At 34.6% G+C, this 25,038-nt stretch overlaps 1 protein-coding gene across 5 annotated transcripts; it reads left to right on the forward strand.

The window, feature by feature from the left end:
- The first annotated feature begins 623 nt into the window (after positions 1 to 623).
- Positions 624 to 24,907, forward strand: DCUN1D5 (defective in cullin neddylation 1 domain containing 5). 5 transcript variants are annotated; one of them, XM_017668797.3, is made up of 8 exons: positions 625 to 1,011; positions 3,428 to 3,485; positions 8,610 to 8,680; positions 9,057 to 9,148; positions 20,963 to 21,071; positions 21,158 to 21,262; positions 22,776 to 22,878; positions 24,564 to 24,907. In XM_017668797.3, the coding sequence occupies exons 2-8, from the start codon at positions 3,458 to 3,460 to the stop codon at positions 24,617 to 24,619; spliced, it is 564 nt and encodes a 187-aa protein (XP_017524286.1). In that variant the 5' UTR covers positions 625 to 1,011; positions 3,428 to 3,457; the 3' UTR covers positions 24,620 to 24,907. The 5 variants fall into 5 exon arrangements, with proteins under 5 accessions (XP_073095471.1, XP_017524286.1, XP_017524287.1 ...); XM_017668796.3 differs by lacking the exon at positions 3,428 to 3,485 and adding an exon at positions 3,086 to 3,177 and having other exon boundaries at positions 626 to 1,011; XM_017668798.3 differs by lacking the exon at positions 3,428 to 3,485.
- Positions 24,908 to 25,038: the final 131 nt, after the last annotated feature.

A 25,038-nucleotide genomic window follows, 5' to 3' on the forward strand; every position in this document is an offset into this window, starting at 1 on the left:
TTTTCACTGACGTGTAGGTGGAGCTATCACGAATGCTTTGGGCAATAAGGTTTGAGGGGAGACCCCTTAGAATCGTCGCCCAAATTACTCTCTAGGTCAAGCCATCACCTACTGCCTCTTACCTGAGAGATGTATTCTGTGGAAACAGAAATGGTAGGGCTTAGTTTTAATAAGGGGAAAAGTGATAAGCAGAGGTCAGAGATGACGGAGAAGGGGAGAGGATATCGCTGGTCGCCGGCCCAAGAAGAAAATATGCACTTAAGGGAAAGGGAACAATTGACGTGAGCTTGCCGAATTTTAGAGCTCAGAGGTGAAACTTCGCTTACTCCACCAGCTTCTTTTTAAAGCAAACTGCAGAGTGTTCGTGGTTTCACAAAACATTTCCTGGGGGTAAGTACCAGCATTAGGGCGGGGTGGAAGCTTCGTGAAGAAAGGCCGGGATATCTGGACCGACTGGAGGTCAATCAGCCAACAACCCCCGACTCCTCACTCGCGGCGTCCGCGGCCGGTCGCTCAGCCCGGCGGACCGAGCTTCCCAGAGCCCACCAAAGCCACGCCCCGCGCGGCGACCGGCCCTGGGCCGTCATTTCCGGCCCCGGTGGATTTACATCCGGGGCAGACTAGCCTCTTGCTTTCGGAGCCTGTGACTGGCCGGGATTCCGCGCTGTTCGCGTTCCCTTTCCCCGGTGTGACCAAGCCGGAGTGCCCCCCGGCGGGGAGGTCTCCCTTGCCCCGAGCACAGCCGGACGAGAAGGAGACCTGGGAGCAGGCGGCGGCCGGGCTGGGCCGCCCTCGTGCGGGCTGGCGACTCTGCTCCTACGTTTGCTGCGGTCTCTGGGAGCCGGGTGCCAGCCCTGAGGAGTCTTCGGTGGACAGCGACCCCCTTCCCCGGCTCCCCTGGCCGCCGTGCCGGGGAGGGCGGAAGATGCCGGTGAAGAAGAAGAGAAAATCCCCTGGGGTGGCCGCGGCAGTGGCGGAAGACGGAGGCCTCAAAAAGTGTAAAATCTCCAGGTACCACCTCCCACCCCCCCCACCTTCAGTCTTTGCCCCTTTGCTGGAAGGCAGGAGGGGAAGCCAGCAGGCCCAGGCTTTGGGGCTGGGCTGGGAGAGGTGACCCCGCCTGGTGAACCTAGGTGGGGGGCGCGGAGCAGCGCCAGCTCTTGCGCCCAGGGCCGCCGCCTCGTGCTCGGTGTGGGTGCTCGGCGCCTACGGAGGCACTGGAAGGGTCGTCTCCTTAGAGCCCGCTTGCCCTGAAGGGGGGAACACAGGAATGCGTAAGTAAATTGAGCTTTTTCCCCTTACCCCTTCTTTCCAGACCTAGGAGTGGGTACAGATCCGCGCAAGGGTCACTTCTAGCATTTCTTTGTAAAGTGTGAAGAAAGGAGCAGAGTGAGGAGTCTTGGCCTGAGGACTGCCACGGAAATGGTAGAAAGGAAAGCACCCTATGCTATAATTGGCCTCCAAATTTAATATTTTTAGTGTCAAACCTCGACGATCCCAGCAGGAGGCCTTTTAAAACGCACGAGCTCCGTTTTCTGGAAGTACAGCGCCTCCACCTGAGCCCAGTCCTTGCGTGCAGAGTTGGAAAGGCCATGCATGCGTATTATGTTCTAGCATTCAGGAGCTGCTAGTTCTCAATATAAATATTAATAACTTGAGAGCTCTTTTACTCTGTATCCTCTTGGAGAAGAAGGCACATCTGTAGTTTACAGTTCTTTGATTCCCATTGAAGCGTCACAGCACCATTGTATGCCGCAAAAAATTACTGCAATTAGGAGTGAGAAGTGGGTTTTTTAAATATTGGGTGTCTTTGACTGTATTAGTGATTGGCACTTGATGTAACAACTTAAGATGCTGCCATTAAAAGAAGACTGTAGCCAGCATTATAAAGAGGAGATAATGATAGAGCTCTCCTTAAAAGAGAGAGCTGCTTAAAATGTGAGGTAGGTGACTTACTTAGTCTGCATCCTTCTTTTTGTAATTGGTTGAATTTTCTTCCTTTATTTCTGTGTTTGGCAAAAGAGCCTAAGGTTATTTCTTGGGCTATTACTCTGAAAGATTATGCCGTTTTCTTAATATCTCTTGCAAACTCACACTAGAATTTGATAGTTATTCCACTAGCTCACATTTTTAAGGAACATGCAAATTAGTTTTTTATTTCTCTAACTTGTAGCCATTGTAAGTAAGTGTATAATGGACCAAAAGTAATTTAAGCACATTAAAATAGTTGAGCAGTCAGTGGTATTAGAACTCAGGTGATACTTTGCTCTATCAACTTAACATTTAAAATAAAATATCCTTATTTTACATTACATTACCCAGTTGCAGAAGTTAAGGCATTTCTGTCATTGTGATAGTGTAACTGAGCTCCTTTAGGTTCTCTGAAGTTCATTAAATCCTACAGGTCATTTATGAACTTCCCAAATTTTAATGATTTCATGGAAAAAAAAAAAACAAAACCCAGGGGCATTAAATAGCTTTGTCGTAATAAATTGTACCATTGTTATCTTTTAGGGTTTTTTTTTATCTTGAATTTAATTATACTCTTAGTTCCTAATATCATGTTTTATGTTTAAATATCTATTTAAGCTTCATAGTTGATCAATACACAATTATTACCATAATTTTATCTTGAAATATTCATTAAAAGTATTGGAATATATTTTGTAAGATTGTTTTTGTATGTATCCTCTTTATGCACAAATATAATTTTCATGCAGATCAGCAGAACAATCACTGTAAAAATTTATACTTTCCAACTACCAGACCTGCATTGAGACCATTAGGTTGAACTTCAATGTGGCTTTTAGAAATATGGGGAAATAATTTTTATAGTTGATATTTTTGGAATTTAGTAGTGAGCAAAGTAGCATTTGGGTTTTGTTAGCAAGCAGTTTTTATGTATAAACTACTGTTTCAAATTGCAAGTACTTAACTCCAGTTTTTTCTTATAACACCAGTTGTAAATATATATATATATATACATATATTGTTTAGTTTGAATTAAATTAGTTCATATTGAACTTAGCTTTTCACTAAAAGTTGACACTTGATGAAATTCTTAGGCATTTGTGTGTTTTCTAAGCTATTGCAGATCCCAACCCCCTGCTAGACTAATAAGTGGAGAGGAACATTTTTCAAGCAAGAAGTGCCTGGCTTGGTTTTATGAGTATGCAGGTAATGAAATTAATATAAGAAGATATCAGTCACATGCTTTAAAACTTTTTTTGGTTCATTCATTTAACAAATTATTTATTGCAGGCCTTCCATGTGTTAGTGCTGTTTGCTGTGATCAGGGTCAACACTGAGGATTTGGTTAGGCTAAGAATCTGGTGCTGTTGCAGGCTGATATTTCTTTAAATATATAGCTAAATATCTATAATGGGACGGGTGAAACTCATTTACTACTAATACCATTTGTAAACAGATTCAATTATTGACTTCCATCCATTGGCTAATGAAGATTTGGTGTTCTGGAAAACCAAGTACGTAATAAAACATTTTATACTTTTTTTTTTTTTTTCCAATTTTCTCTTAAAATTTTTCTGAACCAGAAACTGACATTTTCTGAATCTTTCGAGAGACAGAGTACAAGATTTAGAACTCACGTACATCACTGCATAACACATTTAAATTTAATAATTGCTATTTAGCCGTTCACTTCTAGAGGTGTAATAATAAATAGACTGATATTAATGCAGTATGATAGGGCTGTATCAAGAAGATGCACTGTGAGACCTCATAGGAGAAAGATATAACTCAGCCTTGGAGGTGCCAGGGAACGCCTGGCAGAGCTAACTTAAGCTAAATTCTGTAAGCGGTGAATGTAAAGCTGTAGGCCTACGGTGAGGCCATAGTTTAGAGGTGAAAGTTAAAGCTAGGAGTGAGGCTGAAGAGTTAAGCAAATATATGAAAAAGAACACTTGCTTCCTATTTATTACTAACATCTTCATAAAAACAAGAATTTTTTTCCCCCGTAGAATGGTTTTGGTCTTTTGGAATTATTGACTTTAAAGCTCCTCCTCCTTTCCTTGTTTCCTTTCTCTTACCTGCCTCCCTGTTTGTTTGTTTTTTTTCCCCTCTTTTATCATTATCCTTCTCAGAGTGTTTGTTTAAAATAAAACAGTCAATATGTAATCATTGTCTTACATTTAGTGCTAATCAAGGTCTCAAGTGTACTGTGAACTTGAGGTATAAGTTTAGGCTAACTGTATAAAGTAAGACTGGTTACATGGGGGGGTGCCACTAACTTCACTATTGAGATTAGCTGAGTGATCCCAAAAGTATGATTTAAAAATTGTGTAGTAACAGAACAGATTCTAGACCAGAAAAACTGCTATTACTGGCATCCCAAGACAACCACTAACCCAAATTAAATGAAAGGAATTCATTTTCTTACTGACCTCCATTTAAAATGTTGACCCATTATTCAAAAGACCAGTTTTATTAGTACGTATGATACAGAAACAAAAGGTCGCTCATCTTACTTAAAAAGGTTACTAGCTACTGTAAAATGGGTCAGTTTTTTAATTTTATGCTCACTTGTTTTACTTCTCCTAGGAACTTTCCTGGTAGCGTAAGATTCTAGTTAAGTTTTTATTCCTATGTTAGCATTTTTCTAATAGCATAATTGGTACCTTTATTTCCAAATTGTGCTAGTTAGGTCATTTTTCCTTGTGACCATTCTATTAAGTAAGTGTTATTATCCCTATATTATAGGTGAGAAAAAGTAATTTGCCCAAGATCATAAAAATGACAAGAGCCAGAATTCAAACTAGGTCATTCTGACCAAAGATCCTATGCTTTTAATTTCTACTGTCTTGTATTTTTTTTTAATATATACATGGCAACTAATTTTACAAAGAAAATATTAGTAAGTGCACTTGACGTTAACTTAATCTTCTGTCATTTATTGAATGATTCATTCAGTACGTATTTTTTGAACATTCCTTCTGTGTCAGGCACTGTACTAAGGTGCTGGGGTTGTAGTAGTAAACAAGTTTGATAAGATACCTGCCCTTGGGGGACTTGTCTTCTAGTGGGGAAAACAGTAAATAGCTAAGTAGGCAAGATAATTGCAGATTGTGGAGAGTTATAAAGGTAATAAATATGATGAGGTGCAGGGATAGAAAGTGGAAAGTTTAGAGGGGCTTTCAAATAGGGTGATCAGGGAAGGCCTCAAGAGAATACTTTGAGCAGACAAGGAGGAACCAGTTTTTTGCCAAATAAACAGTAACTGTTCCAACTTAAAATGGGGATGTCCCTTATTAAAATGGAGATAATAATTGTGCCTACTGAGATGTAAAGCACTTAGCACATACCAGGTATATAGTCAAAACTCAATAAATGTTAGCTGTTATTAAACAGCTAATAGTATTACAGCATCAGATTGGTTGTATATTTTTACAATACTGTTCCAAAGGTAACAGTGTATCTCTTAAACATGTGGAAGGTGCTGTGTCATTTAGGCACAGTTTTTTTCCTGAGCATCTGCTATGGCTGACATTGTTGTAGGCTCTGCATATATAGCTGGGGATATTTCTTTATGGTTATTAAAAAAAAATGAGAAAAATTTTTTTTTTGTTCTAAGAATATTTTACCACCAATCTTAATATTATAGGTCATGTGTGATAAGCCTGATGGTTTTGCCCTTTCACAAGGCGTCTTATCTTGAATGGTATTAAATTAGCAAAGATTTGATAATATACTGGGCCTCTTACTAAAGAAAAGCACAGAAGGTGAAAAGATACTTCTAAAATCTTACAAAGAATTTTAAAAAGGATAGAATTGCATAGTCCTAATAAAGTATTCAGCTGCTGGAATGAACTAAGTCATTTCCATAGCTTCTTATATTGGGTGGATAACTATTTTTTGCTTGGAAGAGTTAGTTAAATTCAGCTCCAGAGATTTTACCTACCCTGCGAATAGTTTTGTTGGAAGACTATGCTTCAAGTATAATTAACTATGCAGTGGGAGTAAAGAATATTGATATAGGCCTCATTTTAGATTTAGATGTTACTATGTGCATTGCTTTGATAAAGTCACTTAACATTTATAGAAAGGTCTTATATGTAACTATATAACATAATTCAGCTAGATTCCAATCAAATTTTAATGACTAATTCCCCAGTTTCTGGGGAACCTATATTTTATGACAATAACTGGTATTTCCTGACATAATTCTTCAGCTTTCTCTTCTAATTACTGATGACGGCAGCTTCAAAGGCACGTTGGTTTCCTTGTTGCATTAGAAAAATTTAGGATATGTTCCTGTCATATCTTAAAAAAACTTTGTTTTCTCTATTAAATTTTCTATCAGATTTTTACTTTCATCCAAACCACATATAAGGATGCATATCCAGTTACATTTTCTTATCAGCTTTATTGTATATGGGTGCTTTTTAAGTTACACAATTAATACTATATTCTAATTTTAAAAACTACTAAATACATATTAGGAAGTGAAAGTTTCCTAAAATTACCACCCTCCTCATCTTTTAACACCTCACTGCATAACTAAGTGTAGTACTTACTTAAATTAAAAAAGGGTTTTGGTTTCAGACCATGTGTTAATGTCATCTTAGCAACCAAAATCTCATCTGAAACAGCAAGAATGTATTGCCCACATACTACATGGCTACATTCTTATATTAAAAAAAACCCTAGGACATGGCTTCATGTTGTGCTCATGAACTAACAATGGTGATATAAATTGCCACCTGAGTAGCTTGGTCTATAAGCTGAAGTATTTTTAGTACCTAAGAAAGAAAAACAAGATTCTTTTGGCTATTTTAACAGTAATATTTCAAGACTATATTTTCAAAAGCCGAGTGAGATAAACATGTTGCTGTCGTATTTCATAGTTTTAAAATTTGCTTTAATCTTTTATTTTACATTAGTTTTGGGTATAGAACATATTTTTTTTTATTAAGGTATGATTGATATACACTCTTATGAAGGTTTCACATGGAAAAACAATGTGGTTACTACATTTACCCATATTATCAAGTCCCCACCCGTACCCCAATGCAGTCACTGTCCATCAGTGCAGCAAGTTGCCAGAGAGCCACTATGTCCCTTCTCTGTGATACACTGTTCTCCCCGTGATCCCCCACACCATGTGTACTAAACATAATACCCCTCTGTCCCCTTCTCCCTCCCTCCCCACCTGCTCTCCCTCATCCCTCCCCTTTGGTAACCACTAGTTCATTCTTGGAGTCTGTGAGTCTGCTGCCGTGTTGTTCCTTCAGTTTTGCTTCATTGTTATACTCCACAAATGAGGGAAATCATTTGGCATTTGTCTTTCTCTGCCTGGCTTATTTCACTGAGCATAATGTCCTCCAGCTCCATCCATGTTGTATGACATATTTTGATATATTTTCTATAATGATAACCACAGTAAATCTAATATTCATCACCACACATAGTTAACAAAATTTTTTTTTTGTGGTGAGAACTTTTAAGATCTACTCTCAGCAACTTTCAGATGTGCCATACAGTATTGCTAACTGTGGCCTCTATGCTGTACATTAATTACAGGACTGACTGACTTTATAACTGCAAGTTTGTACCTTTTCATTACCTTCACCCACTTTGCTCATCCTCGCCTCTGGAAACCACCAATCTATTCTCTGCATTTATGACCTCTTTTTTTTTTGTTTTTTTTTTTGGTAGATTCCACATCTAATTGAGAGCAATACGGTATTTTTCCTTCTCTAATTTATTTCACTTATCATAATGCCCTCAAGGTCTATCCATGGTGTTAGAAATTTTTTTAATCTTTTCCAGTCACAGGAGACCTAGCAATGATATATAGTTAGTGTATTTTAAGAATCTGATAACATAAAAAATCTGAGAATTGGTGTATTGACTGTATTTAATGTTATTAAGGGAAAGAAGAAACATGTATAATTAATGTATAATTAGCAGTGACAAATTATATATTGAGCAAATGACATACATAAGTTGAGGAATTAAGCTTTTGTGTCTACATGAAGGTGCTATAACTAATACTTTACTGTCGATTTTAGCACCAAGATTATAAGGAGAATATCTCATTCTGGAATTAGAATGTAGTAATTTCCTTAGATCATTACTTTTACAATATGTACATCTTTTTAAAGTATTAAATTTGATTTTGGGCTGTTTCAAAAGGTTAATGAGTGACCTGTTTTAGTAAGTGAAGTGATACTCTCCTCTGATTACTATTTTGAATTGTGAGTTGGTACTGGCACATTCCAATATAATACTCTCATACCTTATGCGTCTTTATATTTATGCATTGCCAAGGATTTTCTTAAGAGAAGGTGCTCAGTTTTTTTAATGGATAGGTTCAAGTTACTATGCAAACTACTGACTCATATTACTACTGCTTTGTTTTTTATTTCCTTAATTTCATTTTGTAAAGTGATGTTTAAAGTATATTAGAAAATTTTTAAATTTTAAATCCTGAAGCAGATATTTATACTTTATCAAAGATGAAATTTATTCAAATTCATTTATTTGTGAAAAGTGGTATGGTACATTAATAGATGCCTTTAACACAATGGCTATGTTTTATGATACTCAATTATAACAATAAAATATATAAATTGTTTTTGTCTTTGAAGGTCCTGATGAAGTTGTAGGGCCAGAAGGAATGGAAAAATTTTGTGAAGACATTGGTGTTGAACCAGAAAATGTATGTTTTATTTCTCAGTAGAAAGAAATACAAGTGGGGTATAGCATATTCCTAAATTTCTAAAAATTAGGACATTTTAATCTTAAATGAAGATTTTGTCTGTTCATGTTTAATATCATAAATTTTCATCTAAGGTATTTATTTAAGTTGGGCACATGTTCTTTCTTGATGCAAATGTTATTTGTAATGGAGTGAGAGAGATTCTACCTTCATCAACTGTTAGAACTATTTACTTTTAAGAAATTGGCCCATCTAAAGTCCTTTATAGTTAATAATTCCAGAGATTGTACTCATAAAAATGCTCTCCATGATAAATATAGACATGATTATCTCTGTGCTGACTTTTCCCCTATCCTTTATGTTCTGTTCTTTCCAGATTATTATGTTAGTTTTAGCGTGGAAATTGGAGGCTGAAAGCATGGGATTTTTTACCAAGGAAGAATGGTTAAAGGGGATGACTTCATTACAGTAAGACATTTTTTTAAAAAACAAATTTGATGGCCTATTTGAAGATCTGAATGATATCTTGTGCTTCGTAATTTTCAAGAGTAAGGTTTCACCTTAAAATAATCAAATTGGTTTTTCTATAACAGCTTGGGATTGACTAAATCTATTTTGTGATCTTGGCAAAATGAACAATTTACCCCATTTTTCATATTCTCTAAGAAAGAACCCAGTACAGTCCTTTTAAAATTCATTGACTATCTTGGTGGGTGAATTAGAGGTATATAAGCAAAGTTATTTACTCACAGGTTTGAGAAATAGGGATTTCTTTCTGTGAATATAGAACTCTGCTAAGCAAGGAGTTTGTTCTTTGAGCATTCCTAAGCTCTGGGACCTGCTCTCTCTCGTTCAGTGTTACATATGATTTTAAAAAGAAATTCGAAGATAGAGTTACATGGCACTTGTTTATTTTTGCCAAATGAATCTCTTAAAGAACAAAGGTAGAAATAAATGCATGGCTCCCCTGCAACCTTCAGCCATTTTATAATTATATACTTTCGTTTTAGGATGCTGCCTTTTGAACACTATGATAAATTACAGAATTGCTTCTTTATAAAAACGATTTGATTTTGGCTTTCCAAAGTGAAGAGTGCTTACTTTCAGAATCAATTAGTAATTATGTGTTAATTTTACACTGATGTTACTAATTTTCAACATTTTGAAATAGAGGAAGCATTCCTTTATAGTATTTTTGAGCCCAACACTGGAGGTTAATTAGTGTGTGGTTTCCTGTTGTGATTATGCTTTTATGCTTTTATTAACACACTTAACTCTTCTTTACTCCTTGTTTGCCTGTCCTTTTATTTCAAAATACCTGTTTTTTTAAAGTTTATTTGTTCACATGTAAGTTTTTATATTTGAACTTTCAGTGTCTAAGCTTTGTAATTCTCCTTTTTAAAAACCCAGCATTAAACGGATATATAGATATTTATATACTTACATATCTATATAAATATATATATATATTTTTAGGTAAAAACCTTTGCTCATATGGACCAAGTTGTAATTTGTAGAATAGAACATAAAGTCAACCCTCTCACACTCATTGTTTATGGGTGAGATAAGGAATCTGAGTCTTAGAGGTGAAGAAAATATTTGGCAAAGTTTACAGTTCTTAGTGTCAGAGCTAGGACCTAAAATTTAAATTTTCTGATTACCAGTCTGCCATCTTGTGCTTCCTATTGCATCATTCTTTTGTGCATAGTTATCATTCTTTTATAAAATAGAAGGCCGTTAATTATGATTAGCACACATAATGTAGGTGTGGGGGCACAGGGAAGGCAGTATAGCACAGAGAAGACAAATAGTGACTCTAGCATCTTACTGTGTTGATGGACAGTGACTGTAATGGGATATGTGATGGGGACTTGATAATGGGGGGAATCTTGTAACCACAGTGTTGCTCATGTGACTGTATATTAATGATACCATAATAAAAATAAAAAATAATAAATTGTACAAACAAAAATATAAAATAAAATATTAAATCCATTAATAATTTTTAAAATCATATTATTTATAGCCAAGATTGAATTTTGTCATTCATGTAGGTGTCATACCAAATTAAAATAATGTTCATTCTGAAATTCTTTGGGCTACGTCCTACCTTAATTAGCTTTTTAAGAGAAGGATAATATATACAAATTGTACGCAGATAATAAAAACTAGTTTTCATAGAGCTCAGTCTGTTTTACTGAAATTTGTATCAGTTGTAAAATGACTTAATGTAAGGCATTTTATTGGCATTCTAACTGCTTTTTGTACTAATTCTAATGCTTTCTTTGTATACTGTTTTTTTGAATAGCCCAGATAACAAGTGTTTGTATATTTTTAAGACGGAGGTTTCTAATTATATGTTTTGGCATAACTTAAATAATATAAAGAACCTTTGTATAACAGAAATGAGTAATCATAAAGCATTTCTAATACTACGTACTATTGAATAATAACTGGCATATGGCCTTGGTGTGAGAATAGAACTTGGCTAAACCATGAACACACTTTTTATTAGTACAGCATTCCTATATGAAATTCACAAGCTATAAAAAATAAAAGCAATTATTTAGCACTTAAAATTGACCCAGGTTTCTGTTTTACTCGTTTACTATTCCCCGCACATCTGCCTATAACTCTGTAGAGGCTTGAAGCTACTCAAATTACAAAGCACTTTTGACTGGGAAAATAGTTGTTTTTTCCCCACGATCTAGATTGCTATGTGAAGTGCGAAGTATCTTTTCTTAATTGGCTAAGTCTTATTACTACCTGAATGTTCTTGTAAGATACTTGATAGGAATAATATGTTTAAAATTTAAACTAAGAGAGATGAAAGAATCTATATGTCTTAATTTTTAAATTTATGGTTGTCTAGTGTACTTGTTTTATAATAATCATAAAATATAAAACTTCACAGACTTGATTACTTTTATAGATTTTTTATATTTTTAGGATTTACTATAACCTGGGCATAGTTATTGATGGTCCTTAAATTATCTTAATGTAGTTATCATTTATTTCAAATTAATATTAACCCCTAGGAAACTTTAGTAGAGCTCTGCTAAAGAATAGAAACAGTCTGGTAATTAAAATATATACTGTGGTCAAGCAGACTATAATTAAAGTCTGTAATTATATTTTTAAGAGTTTCAGAATATTTTTTTCACAGTTATTTATTTTAATGGTTTGTTCATAAAATTATTTTAATGTTTTTTCATTCATAGTTTCCATAACTGAATTGTCTCTCTTTCATGTGAATTTATGGATATGAATCTGTATATAATAAGGGTAGAATGGCCGTTTTGTAAGTTTCAGGGGATGTAGTTGCCGTATCCTTTCCAGGTATTTTGTTCTGTGTAGTTTTCATCTTTGTTTAGTAATAGACCAGTTATCCTCTAAGTCAGATTTAATTTAACAGATATTTATATTAAACATGTAAATTATGTAAGGTACTGTGCCACCTACTGATGATCACAATGAGGCATAAGACATAGCTCCTGCCCTTTAGTTATATTGTAATAAAGCAAGGAAGGCATTACAATCCTATAACCATACATCCAGGTAGAATGTGACATGTACTGGAGAGAAGTGCAAAATACTTTGGAAGCACAGCTGCTAATAAGGTAAATCTCAGCTGAATAAATAGGAAAATCTTTATAGGTGTGGTATTTGAGCTAGACCTTGAATAATTACTGGGATTTTGATGGTTGAGAATACAGGAAATGTTTATGAAGTTGACATTGTGAGCAGAGCTTTGAGGAAGGAAAGCATATGTTTGAAGGAATTAAGTCTGGTTTGTTAGAATCAAAAGATAGCTACAGAAAATTGACAGAAAGGTTTAAATACTATATGATTGGAACAATGGCTATATTATAGAAGGTTTTGGCTATCATTTTGAGAGAGTTTAAGCCATATGTTAGAGATATTGGGTAACCAGATATTTTTGAGCACAGGAATCATCAAAGATTTGGGGGATACTTTTCAACAGAGCAGCTTTAATGTTTTAAGATCATGGACTTTGATAACCTTATGAAAACTGTAGACCTTATCCCCATTAAGGTGCACATACGCTGTTACACATAAAATATTGCACATGGATCTTCCTCTTTCTTCCGTATATAGATGCAAGATGCCAAGGATACTTGTAAATTTTTGTTCAGGCATTTCTTACTGGAGTGGAGAACTTGCCTTATGTCTGTTAGTGAAAGTTTGGTGTTGGAGGAAGAGTGAAATACCACGCTAGTTGAGAAAACAGCATAGAAATTTTTGAGAAGACTCTGCTTGATTTAATGAAGAAAAGAGGCAAAAGGATAGCATCAGACAAGAATGGCAATAACTAAGCTGCCTGACAGTGGATGATAAATTGTACATCTTCTGATCACTGTAGTGAGCCCTGGACTTTGAAGATTAAAGGCAATAATCTGCCTTGACTTTGAGAGAGGAATGGGGAGCATTTATATGACTATTTTTAGTTGGGGTGGAAGATTGGTAGAAAGGATGCTATGGTGTGCATGATGTCTGATTGTCATTCATTAATCATTTGGACACAACTACCAATTGCCATTAGCATTCTGTCCCTCTCCTCTCACCCAGGGTAATCATGACAATGTAAGAGTGCCTCCTTTCCACATTTCCAAATAGCCCCTGAGGTGTACTGTATTTTTCTTGTTGAGAGACCTGATTCAGAGAAAGTTCTAAATCCAGAACTTTGTGAATAAAGTTCTTCCTGTGACACATCAGTGTGTCATGGCATACTTACTGGGGCATACTGATGAATGGAGAAAACCTCACTTAGATTTATTACATAAGTGATTCTTCTCATTTTAAAGTCTTAAAGGAAGCAGAAATGTGGAAGTGTCCCTTGTTAATCATATGTTTAACAATACTCAGGAAATTAATTTCAGAGTCCTAATGTTGAAAATTAAACCCATTTCCACTCATTTTAACCATAGTGGCCTTGGAGAGTAGTAGTATATTGTGCTGGTGTTCCCTAAATCTGTGTGGTTTAATCTGGTTGTTACTCAAGAGAACTGTCTCTTGCTTTTCCATGCTCTACTAGTTAAGTGTGCATTTCCTTTAATTCAGGAGAACTACTCTTTCTAAACTTCCCAAATTATGAGCCATTAACATTATAGATTCTTCAGAGTCTGTTTTGGGGCTAAATTAAATGCAAGAATTTTGTTGTTTTAATGACTGGGTTTGTTCACTGGTTTTGCTGGGTCTGTTGATTCTTTGTGATGTGGGTAATGTGGAAATTTGTGCTCTTGTTTTTTTTCACTCTTTTCCAAGAAAAAACATTAATTGTCATTTATCTATTAGATTTTCCTCTGCTCAAGATTTAGATAAGCCATTAGGAATGTAGGAAATAGTTTGGACAGAGCCATCAGTATGTAGGTAATTTTTAAGCCATTTGCGTCCAAAGTAACATATCAACCTAAGAACCATGCTAAGCATTTAACATAGATGTCTCATTTAACTCAAATATCTATCTCATTTCATCTTGTGATTGTCTGTTACTGTTGTTATAATTCTAAAATGAGGCAACTGAGGTTGAGAAGGTTAAATATTTGCCCAAAGCCACATGGAAATGGCAAAGTTGGGATTTTAAACAGTCTTCAACTTGAAATTGTTCTTTTTTGTCTCTGTATTAAGCTTATTGACACCACAGCCTAAATAATGTTGCCGTGTGTACCTATGGAATGTCAGATATTTGGAAAAGATGGTCATTTCTTGTATTCTTATCTCTTTAGTGATTAGTCAGTCACTACTTATGCACTTTACAATTTTGTTTGAACTACAATTAACCACTAAACTCTGGGTAGGAATTTGGAAACTTTTTATAATGAAATATATCTTGTACTTTATAGTTTATTCTTACTATTAATACTTATATTTAACAAATAATTTTGGAATGCTTCTGTATGCCAGGCCCTGTTTTATGCTATGAGAATGATTTTCAAATTCTGGTGATAGTAAGAGGAAGAACTTCTGAATATAGGAAGGCATCTTTTATCTTTTTTGTCTCCCTGAGTCGGTTGAAGTTCTGCATGAGATTTTGTGTGTGAAAATGTCAGTCAAAAAAAAAAGATGAAAAGCACTGCTGTAAGAAGCGACAAAGATTTAGAAAATAAGGCACCTGCCTAAGATCATGAGGATGAAGGGAGTGCCTGTAACTAGTTACTTAAAATGCAGTACTTTTTAAACATTCTTTACTGGTAACTCTGAAGATCTTGACATTCATATTCATATTTTCAAACAGCATTTCAAGTAGCATATAACTTAAGAATGTGTTTCTTTTACATATCCCTTTGGGTAGAAATTAACTACATTTTCAACTTTCATTAAAACTTCATTTTTCACATAATGAATTTTTGTACCAATAGAAGCCACTTAATGAAATATTAAATATAAATGTTAGATTAAAAACTACTTTTAAAAAAGTATACCTAGACTTGACTATAAATTAAGGAAAATAATAAGAGGCCAGAAATGATGCAACATGGTGATTCCATAGGGATATGTAAGGTGGCATAATCGGGAAGACACCTGCCTTTTTCTAGTTACCTACAGTCTGGCTATTAACTTATGCATATTGGGAACAGGAAACAAAGTGCAAGGCCAGAGTAGGTGAGAATCAGATAAAAAACTCCCACATTAGGTCACTGATGCCACATCTATACATTACATGGAGGTTTGATTGCTTGGCCTTGGTTCTTGGATTCTTATCTCCTTAGTGAGTTGAAAGTAAAGGTCTTCTCACTGAGAGAATTCCTAGTCAAAAGCTCTTGTCATGCACACTTAGGGCTGAAATGTAAAATTAATTGTCCCAGGTGAGTCGTATTCCCATGTGTGTAGTGGAAGCAAATCTGTACAGGAGTGCATTTTAAACAGAGACCTCAATTTCCGCAGAAAATGGTTCAGTGATTATTAGTTTAACAAAGAAAAAAATCACTAATACTATGAAACAGACCTTAAACTTCAGAACCAGCTCTTTAATATTTTGAATTATCACAATCTCAGTATAAAATAACTTCATTCAATGTTTAAAGAAAATGAGGAATGGTCTCAGATGATCAGATTTCAAATAATTAAATTTCTAAAAAATTAAACATTTAAAATAGTCAATGGATGAGCTGCAAGGAGATAAATGTAAAGTAAGAACGGTTACTGACAATATCTGAGGAAAACAGAAAAAAAGAGGCTAAGAGACATAGTGTACAAAACAGATTTTTCTCTATAATCTAGATACAAGTCCTTCATCAAATACATGAATTCCAAATATTTTCTCCCACTCTAGCTTGTGCTTTCATCCTCTACAAGGACTTTTGCAGAGCAAAAGTTTTTAATTTTGATAGAAGTCTGTTGATCAGTTTTTCCTTCGGAGAATTGTGCTTTTGGTGTCAAGTCTAAATATTTTTTGCCTAGCACTAGATGCTGAGAATTTTCCTACATTTTTTTTCTGGAAAGTTTGTATTTCTACATTTTATATTTAAATCAGTTATGCATTCTGAGTTAATTTTTTTTAAAGGTGTGAGACTTATTATTTTGGTTTATTTCTTTCACTGTGGATGTCCATTTGCTTTAGTACCATTTGTTCAAAAGTTCTTTCTGCCATTGAATTGCTTTAGCATCTTTGTCAAAAATCAGTTGGACATATTTGTTGTGGGTCTGTGTCTGGGTTCTTTATTCTGTTGATCTGTGTCTTACCTTCTGCCAGTGCACACCGTCTAGATTACTCTAGCTGTATACTAAGTCTTGAAATCAGGTAGACTGATTCATCTTTTTTCAATTACAAATTCAATTTTTTAAATGGTTTATAAGGCCACTCATGTTATTTTCATCATATTGTGTGTGTTGTGACAGTGTCTTTTTTTTTATATCATATTGTGTGTTGTGACAGTTTCTTTTTTTTTAAGGAATTTGTCCATTTCACCTAAGTTGTCAAATTTATATCCTTTTGATATCTGCAGGTCTGTAATGATATACTTCTTCCATTCCTGTAAATGTTGTCTTCTTTTTTCTTTGTCATTTTTGCTAGAGACCTAGAGACTTGTCAATTTTATTGATCTTTTGCAACAAATGAGCTCTTTCATTGATTTTCCTCTTCTGTTTTTAATTTCATTGGTTTTTGCTCTCAATTTACTTTTTTCTGGTTGCTTTTAGTTTATATTGCTCCTAATTCTAAAGGTAGGAGCTTAGATATTTTTGATTGGGTCTTTTTCTATTTTCTAATGTTTGCATTTAATGTTACTGATTTCCCTCTTAGCATTGCTTTGTATGTCACAAAATTTGATATGTTGCAGTTTCATTTTAATTATACTTTTCTATTTCCATTGAGACTTGCTCTAACCATGGATTATTTAGCAGTTTGCTCTTTAGTTTCTAAGTATTTGGACATTTTCGTGTTAACTTCATGCTATTTCTAGTTTGGTTTCATCGTGGTCAGAGAGCATATTGTATGATTTCAATTCTTTTATATCTTTCAATGTTTGTTTTATGTCTCAGGATGTGGTTTCTCTTTGTTTGTATTCTATAAGCACTTCATGAAAATGTATTATGTTATCACTTAGTGAAGTGTCCTAATATTGATTAGGTACTGTTAGTTGATGATGAATTCTTCCATATGTTTGCTTGATGTTCTCTCCAATTTTTCTATCAGTTGCTGAGTAATGGGTGTTGAAATCTCTAACTGTAATTGCGAGTTTATCTCCTTTCATTTCTACAAGTTTTTACCCCACATATTTTGCAGCCCTGTTGTTTGGTGCATACACATTTAGGATTATGAGATCTTGGTGGATTGACCTTTTTATCATTATGTAATGTTCCTCTCTGTTCTGAGAATTTCTTTGCTCTGAAGTCTACATTAACTGATACTAGTATAGACACTACTCCTGTCTTTAACATTTCCACCTGTCATTTTCCATTTTACGTTCAGTCAGCCTGTATTATATTTGAAGTCAGTTTCTTCTAAATAGCATATAGTTGAGTCTTTTGGGGGTGGGGTGGCATTCTGTCACTCTCGTCTTCTAATTGCCACATTAAGATTACTTAGCTTTAGTATGATTACTGATAGCTTAGGGCTTAAGTCTGCTCTATATTTCAGAATTCAATATTTCCAATTGATCCTTTTTCATATGTTTTTTTCCCTAGGCTTTGTATTTCTTTGCTGAGATGTTCGGTCTTTTCATTTGTTTTATTGTGTTAATAATTGATTTTTGAAGCATTTTGTAATAGCTGCTTTAAAGTCTGTCAAATGTACACATCTTTGTCATTTCAGTCTTTGCATCTATTGATTGTCCTTTTGCATTGTGTTTGAGATTTTGGTTCTTGGTATGACAAGTTACTTATTTTTTAACTGAGACCTTTAAATTTTGAGTGTTGTGGTATGAGACTCTGGATCTTTTTAAACTTGTTTTAGCTAACTTCCTGTAATACCACTTTGGCAGAAGTGGGGCCACTGCCTCATTACTTCCAGGTACAGGTAGAAATTGAAGTTCCCAACTCTGCATCCATTGACCTCTGAGGAAGGAAGTCTTCATTACTGTTGTCAGGCGTGAGAGTTCAAGGTCCCCACTAGGCCTCCACTGATACTGTCTTGTTCCCCAGGAAATTCACCACCGACAGTACTGGGGTGGTGACCTTGTTCCTGGTTGATGTGAAAGCATTGACTCTTCACAGGTTCCCTTCTGACACCACCCCACAGCGGAGGAGAATTGGCTGGTTGTTCCTACCTGGTGGGAGTGGAAGTTCATGTTCTCCATTTGTTTTCCATGGACTCTGCAGGAGTTGAGGAGGAGGCCTCTCTATATCCTGGTGAGGGTGGACCACTCAGGTCCCCATTCAGTCTGCCAGCAATGGTGGGGGTTGAGCCAGTTTCTTTCTGTAGTATTTGATTGTTTTTTTTTTTTTTTTCTGTAAAAGTTTTTTGTTGCTGGGCTGCTTGCTTTTTGCCAGGAGAGCAGGCTTTCACTGTTGTTCGTTTTGTCGTTTTGTGTGCCCCCATTGGTATTTCTGGCTTTTCTGACTCCTTCAGCTCCGAGTCTGGGATAGTTGAGGCGAAAATAAGCCCAGGGAACTCACTACTGTATTGTTTCCTTGGAGTCTTTCAGTTATGTTTGTTTTTAAATAACATCTCAGGCTTATAGTTGAATTAGCAGGGGAGAGATAGGGAAAAGTACATCTACTTCATCTTTCTGGAAGCAGAAGTTATTTCTTTTACCTATTAAAAGGAAAAAACAGCAAATCTGCCCTTTCTTCCACATCCCACTCTTGTTAGTGCCTCTTTTCTCTGCTCCCTTTCAGACCAAACTCTTTGAAAGCACTTGTCTATACTTATTTTCTCCAGTTCCTCTCTTCTCATTATCTCTTAAACCTATTCAAGTAAGACTTTTATCCCTCCCACTCTTCTGAAACCACTCTTTATCAAGATGTCATCTCCAAGTAAATAATCAAAGCAATAATACTTATATCAAAACTGTGGCTCATTCTAAAACTATACTTAAGAGGGAAAGCTAAGCTATAGCCATAAATGTTATATTAAAAGACAAAAACATCTGAAACTGAATGAACTAATACCTAATTTTAAGAAGTTAGATAAAGGATCACCCTGAAGAAAGAAGATAAGTTGTGTAGACACTTGTAAAATAGATGCAAATCTACAATTAAGAAATTAAATTCTGGCAAGATGGTCAAGAAAAAAAAGGGAAAACTATGTAATAATGCATATAAGAAAATGTTACAAATAATTTTAATTGACACTTAAATAAAATTATGTGTGAAATAAGCAGATTATCAGAAAGTATACAAATACCCATAACTGATAGAAAAAGAAATAGAAATGGTCCTGTAACCATTAAAAATGCTGATTATTTAATAGTTAAAAGTCTTTCCTTCCCTCAATGAAAATGTCCATGTGACTTTTCAGCTGAGTTTGGACAAATGAGAATTACAGTATTCAGCAAATTTTTTCAGAAAACAAAAAAAGATAATAATTCTCATTTCATTTTTCTGAGGCTTATGCTGTCTCTAAATTTGTTATCACAACTAGCAAAGAGAGTGTGAAAGAATGAAATTTACAAGCCAGTCTCACTTATGAACAACAGAAAAATCTAGCAGTATATGAAACAGGTAACATGACCAAATTTGGCTTATTCTAGGAATGCAAGATTTAATCAACAATTAGAAATTTATACAAAATATTTACACCTAAATGAAATTATAACCACTAAACATCAAATATACAATAGTGAAAGTCTTAGTTAAATCTGAATGCTAGGTGTCTATAGTACATGATGTGTACTAAAAGCTTTTAGTAGAATACTGTGGGTCATAGTAGATGGATGACATGACTAATCTGACTGAACAGAGTCAGATGGTCTCTCAGAGACGGCAAAATGAAAGTTAGGTTTTGATGAGTAATATTTTGTCAGTATGTTGGAGGGTACAGAATTTCAGTAGAGAGAGAAAATAATACTGTAGCATATCAGGATGGTAAGTGAATATGACTAGAGCACAGTAAGGATATTTGGATTAGGCAGGAGGGGAACCTGGAGATTTGTGCTAGTTGTGGTAGGCTTTCTCTGCCTTGCTTCTTGCTAAGCATGGAATGTATCAATCAACCCAGTGAGAGTCAGAAAGCCGGTAGGGTTTTGAGCATTCCATTTATGTAGCTTCTTATATTTTAATGTCTTATCTTTGGAAATAACACGTATAACTTGTTTGCATTCTTTTGCATATGTACCCTTATTTGAATTGAGGTGCTGCTACTGATATACCTTTATTTTTTGTTGACTAAAAATACTGGAGTCTGAATTTCTGACTGAAGCACTGATACAATGTATTGATTTCTACTGTGTTACATCCTAAACTTTTAAAACCACTCATGGGTAATCTCTTTCACCAAGCTGATGCCTAAGAACTTTCCAGTGAAATAAATATGTGACAGGCCTGATTAATTTGTTCTGCTGTCTTTTAAACTTTATATGTGGTAAAAGCACATTTTAATACATCTCTTTATAAGAGATATTGATGATTTTATGTCAGCTTTTTAATTGAGTTTTGTTGTTTTGTTCTTAAGTCATTGAAGTGAGTTTTCATTGTAATGTTTTCTTTTTTCCTATTTTATTGCATTGGTGGATACAAGGCAACAAGTTTTGTTACTCAATTTGTGAGTCAGAATTTTAAATACATAAATGCACTCATTTTTTTCTTAAAGCTTTCCTTCTAACCCCCTAAACATGCTTTTATATATTTTTTGATTATATACTCTGTTTGAATTTGTTTAAGGTGTGACTGCACAGAAAAGTTACAGAACAAATTTGACTTTTTGCGCTCACAGTTGAATGATATTTCTTCATTTAAGAATATTTACAGATATGCCTTTGATTTTGCAAGGGTAGGTAGAATTCCCATGGTTTCTAATTTTAATATTAAATTGATCTTGAGACCACACTTAGGAAATTTTTTTCAATTATAATTTAGGATAAAGATCAGAGAAGCCTTGATATTGATACCGCTAAATCTATGTTAGCCCTTCTGCTCGGGAGGACATGGCCACTGTTCTCAGTGTTTTACCAGTACCTGGAGGTATGTGTTTTATTTATTTGTTTGTTTGTTTAGAGAACATTACTTAAAAAATTAACTCTGATTGAAAATATACCTTTAATTGAAGGAAAACAAAACAAATGTGCTTTTGAAAAAAATGTCTTAATAGTAGAAAATTTCTGTTAAAATGTGTGCATACTGTCATTTTCATTTTTGACATGGATTCATGTTCATTAATATATTTTATACATAAGATATTTGGATTCCATCCCTTGCATCCCCTGCCTTCCCCAAAACTTTAAAAACTTCAAGAAATATATTTTAGCACAGATGTTCTAGTTTCTTTGGCTTTAGGCCAGGAGGGAATTGATGCTATCTCAACACAATCTCAAATCTAAATCAGGTTTCTTTCTGTTACACAGGTCTTAGGCTGAAATCCACATAAAAGAACTAACTGTAGCAATAAAAATTTCCTTTTTACTTAGGCTCAATCTAAAGAATTAGAATAAAGCTTTTCATATCTTATGTCCACAAATAATGTGAATGGCTATAATACTGTACATAAATGTCTTGATTACTAAAAAATATGTTGAATTTATGAAGAAAGTGTTCTTTTAGAAGGTTTATCATAGCATCTACTGTAGGCAGTGGTTTTAAAAAGATACTTTCTTTTCATTGCTTTGTTTGGTTTTCTGTTTTTATGCCTTTTCAGCTTTAGGTGTTTTTTTTTGGTATAGCTGTTTTTGCTTTTTGCTTTGAAAATAATTTCTCATAAGGCTTAACTGTTTGTCATAGCAAGTTCCCCAGAGTAGTTTTGTTTAAAGCTCATGATAAAAGACAATAGTATGAAAAGGTCTTACATGAATGGGGTTTTGTACACACTTAAATCTTTAAGCCCAATAAAGTAGATGCTTTTGATGGATGTTACCAATCTTCTTCCTATTATTAGTTTGAGGCAAAAATAAGTATAACAGTGTAAAAAGATTCACCTCTAAAGGGAGCAGAGAGAACTAAATATTTTCAAATACTTGTTTTGTGGAGGGTATTTGGCATACATTATCTTCTAAAATCTTTATAACTCCCAAGGTCATTCAGTTCAGTGGCAGAAGTAGGATTTGAACCTAAGCCTGTATACTCTTTGCACTGCCTCCAAAGATGCCACCTTCAAACATGGCCAAACAGTAAATCTCAGACAAAGAAATAATTTACTGGGAAGCAGCATGAGGGAACTTAATGGATATAGAAAATGTTAAATATCTTGGTCTCTTTGTTGATTACACAAGTATATATGTAGGATAGTCACTGATTTTTACTGTTAACCATTAGTACTCTTGATGCTTTTGTTAGTCCTCAAAAATGAAAGAAAAAGGAAAAAGAAAGGATGATGGGTCCCTGAGGATTCTCTTAAAAAAACACAAATAATATTATTAAAAGAGAAATAGATGTTTTAGGAAAGACCAAGTCATAAAAAATGTTGTAACTAGATTCATTGAAGTGAAATCTTAATAAATTATGCTTTTTTCTGTAATCCAAATATTTATATAATTTTCTACAGCAATCAAAGTATCGTGTTATGAACAAAGATCAGTGGTACAATGTATTAGAATTCAGCAGAACAGTCCATGCTGATCTTAGTAACTATGATGAAGATGGTGCTTGTAAGTACAATATGTTTTCCTATAAAAATAAAATTCTTACAACTATTGCATGAGAAAATAATTTGTGTAGCATTACCGTAAAGGATTTAAACTTAACAGTAACTTGTACTGTTTTACTATTACAAATTCATGCTGGTAAAAGACATGTTTTCAGTTCCTCAGTAACAGCATTATAGCTATATTTAAATTATACTTTCTTCATCTAGAAGCTAAAATTCTGCTTAATTTTTGCCTTTCATGGCAATTTCCTATGGAAGAAAAGTTACAGGCATAATTTAAAAAATAGGAAAGCAAAACCTCAGCTACAATAGAAATAGCTTCAAAGTTAACATCACAGTATCCATTCACAGTACAGCAAATAATGTCAAAATAACTTGCCTCAGCAGTTGAGTAAACAGGTAGTGAAATATTTACAGTTTTTCAGTCCTTTAAAATATATGCCATTCTGTTTGGTGGAAAGGCAGATTGCCATTAAAGCGATCTTTGAAGTAATGATAAATTATTTAGGTAACCAAGTTAGTTCTCTAGAACTATAAGTTTTCATTTCCAACCACCAGTGTGGTTACATGTGTTGTGTTATTGTGAAGGGTCACAGTAAAAGGTACATTGTTCCTATATACATAAACTTTGATATTGTGGACTTTTTCTGTGACACTGAAGAAGGGATAACTATTTCTCCCTATATATAATGTGTCCTCCCCCTACAAAATGGTGTAAGATTGAATAATATTTTTAGAAATAATAGCTTGCAAGCAGTAAACAGGCAGCACAAGAACTGTGTATGACCTGCAGATGTGTATATTCATGTATGTTTCAAGTCAGCATTAAAAACTGGGAGATTTTATATAAAATTAAAGCTTCCAGATTTTGGAAAATCTGACAAAACAGTACCTGTGTTCTTTCACAGCAAATAGTGGCTTATGTTGAACTTGTTTTCCAGTGTGCTAGTCCCCAATATGCCAACAAGTAGATACTTTCCCATTGCCATTTATTATTGTGCTTGTCTGCTGTTTTTCTTAGAGGAGAGAAATAACGTCTATCAAAAGCAAGGGAAAAAGAGATCACCAGAGGGTTATATATTTTAACAGAAATAGGGCAAATATACTTCTTTGTGGCAATGAGTTTTCCTATATTAAAAAATACTAAAAGATGAGCTCCTTTAAATTGCTTACCTGTTTTTTACAGGTAAATGAGTTTGAACTGTGATTATATAAATACGTTTTTAGAATAGCTCTTCGGTATTTATAAGATATTGTGTTAAGATTTATACTAAGGCTTGTTAATGGAACAATGTCTCTAATATGACCACCCCTTCAACAAGCCTACACATTTCTTGGTGAGGTTCCATGGAAATACTGCATTAAGTATTTTTCAGATTGTTTAATAATTAAATAGTAGAATGCTATAGGCAGTTAGGAAGAGGGAGATGTTAACATTGACTTGGTTATTGGAGAATACGTGGAATACTTAAATCTTGAGAAGGAAGTTGCTGCAGATACCTAATGTGAAAAGTGTCCTCTGTCAAAAAAGAAAAGTCTAAGAAAGCAAAGCACCAGAAAATTGAAGTGGGAGGAGGCTGAAAGCAAAACACTTGAAGAAGGGGAGGGTCAGTCCTTTTCATCATCCCAGAGCTCGTTTGGAGAGATGAATTCACTGAATTCTCACAATTGTTTCTTTATTTCTAGGGCCTGTTCTTCTTGATGAATTTGTTGAATGGCAAAAGATCCGTCAAATGTCATAGCAAGAACTATTTGTGAAGAAAATGCAAACCTTTTGATGCCCACGTGTATACAAGCTAATGAGATGAGGGGAGGGAAAAATCCGAAAGGGTGCATTTTCATTCATATGAAAGACTTCTCATAGTACTTTTTTTTTTCCTTTTTTTTAAAGGACGTTTCCTTGTTACATGTGATGGGCATTGAGCCACAACTTCTGAGACTGAATATAGAAATTTTTTTTTGAGTTATGTTGATAACATTTATTTCAGAACAATAAAGATTCAGATTTGTGACAAAGGCCTTAAAGTGAAGATGTCCCTTGAGTGTCAGAGTAGTATTTATTTTTGTAAATTTTAATTCTTGAAATTTAGAGGTTCTTTCTCACCATGAATTTATGGCATTTTAAAGATTTTAAACAGTCTTAATATTTGACAATGAAGTC

Source organism: Manis javanica, chromosome 6, assembly GCF_040802235.1.
Source record: "Manis javanica isolate MJ-LG chromosome 6, MJ_LKY, whole genome shotgun sequence".
In the NCBI taxonomy this organism is placed as follows: Eukaryota; Metazoa; Chordata; class Mammalia; order Pholidota; family Manidae; genus Manis; species Manis javanica.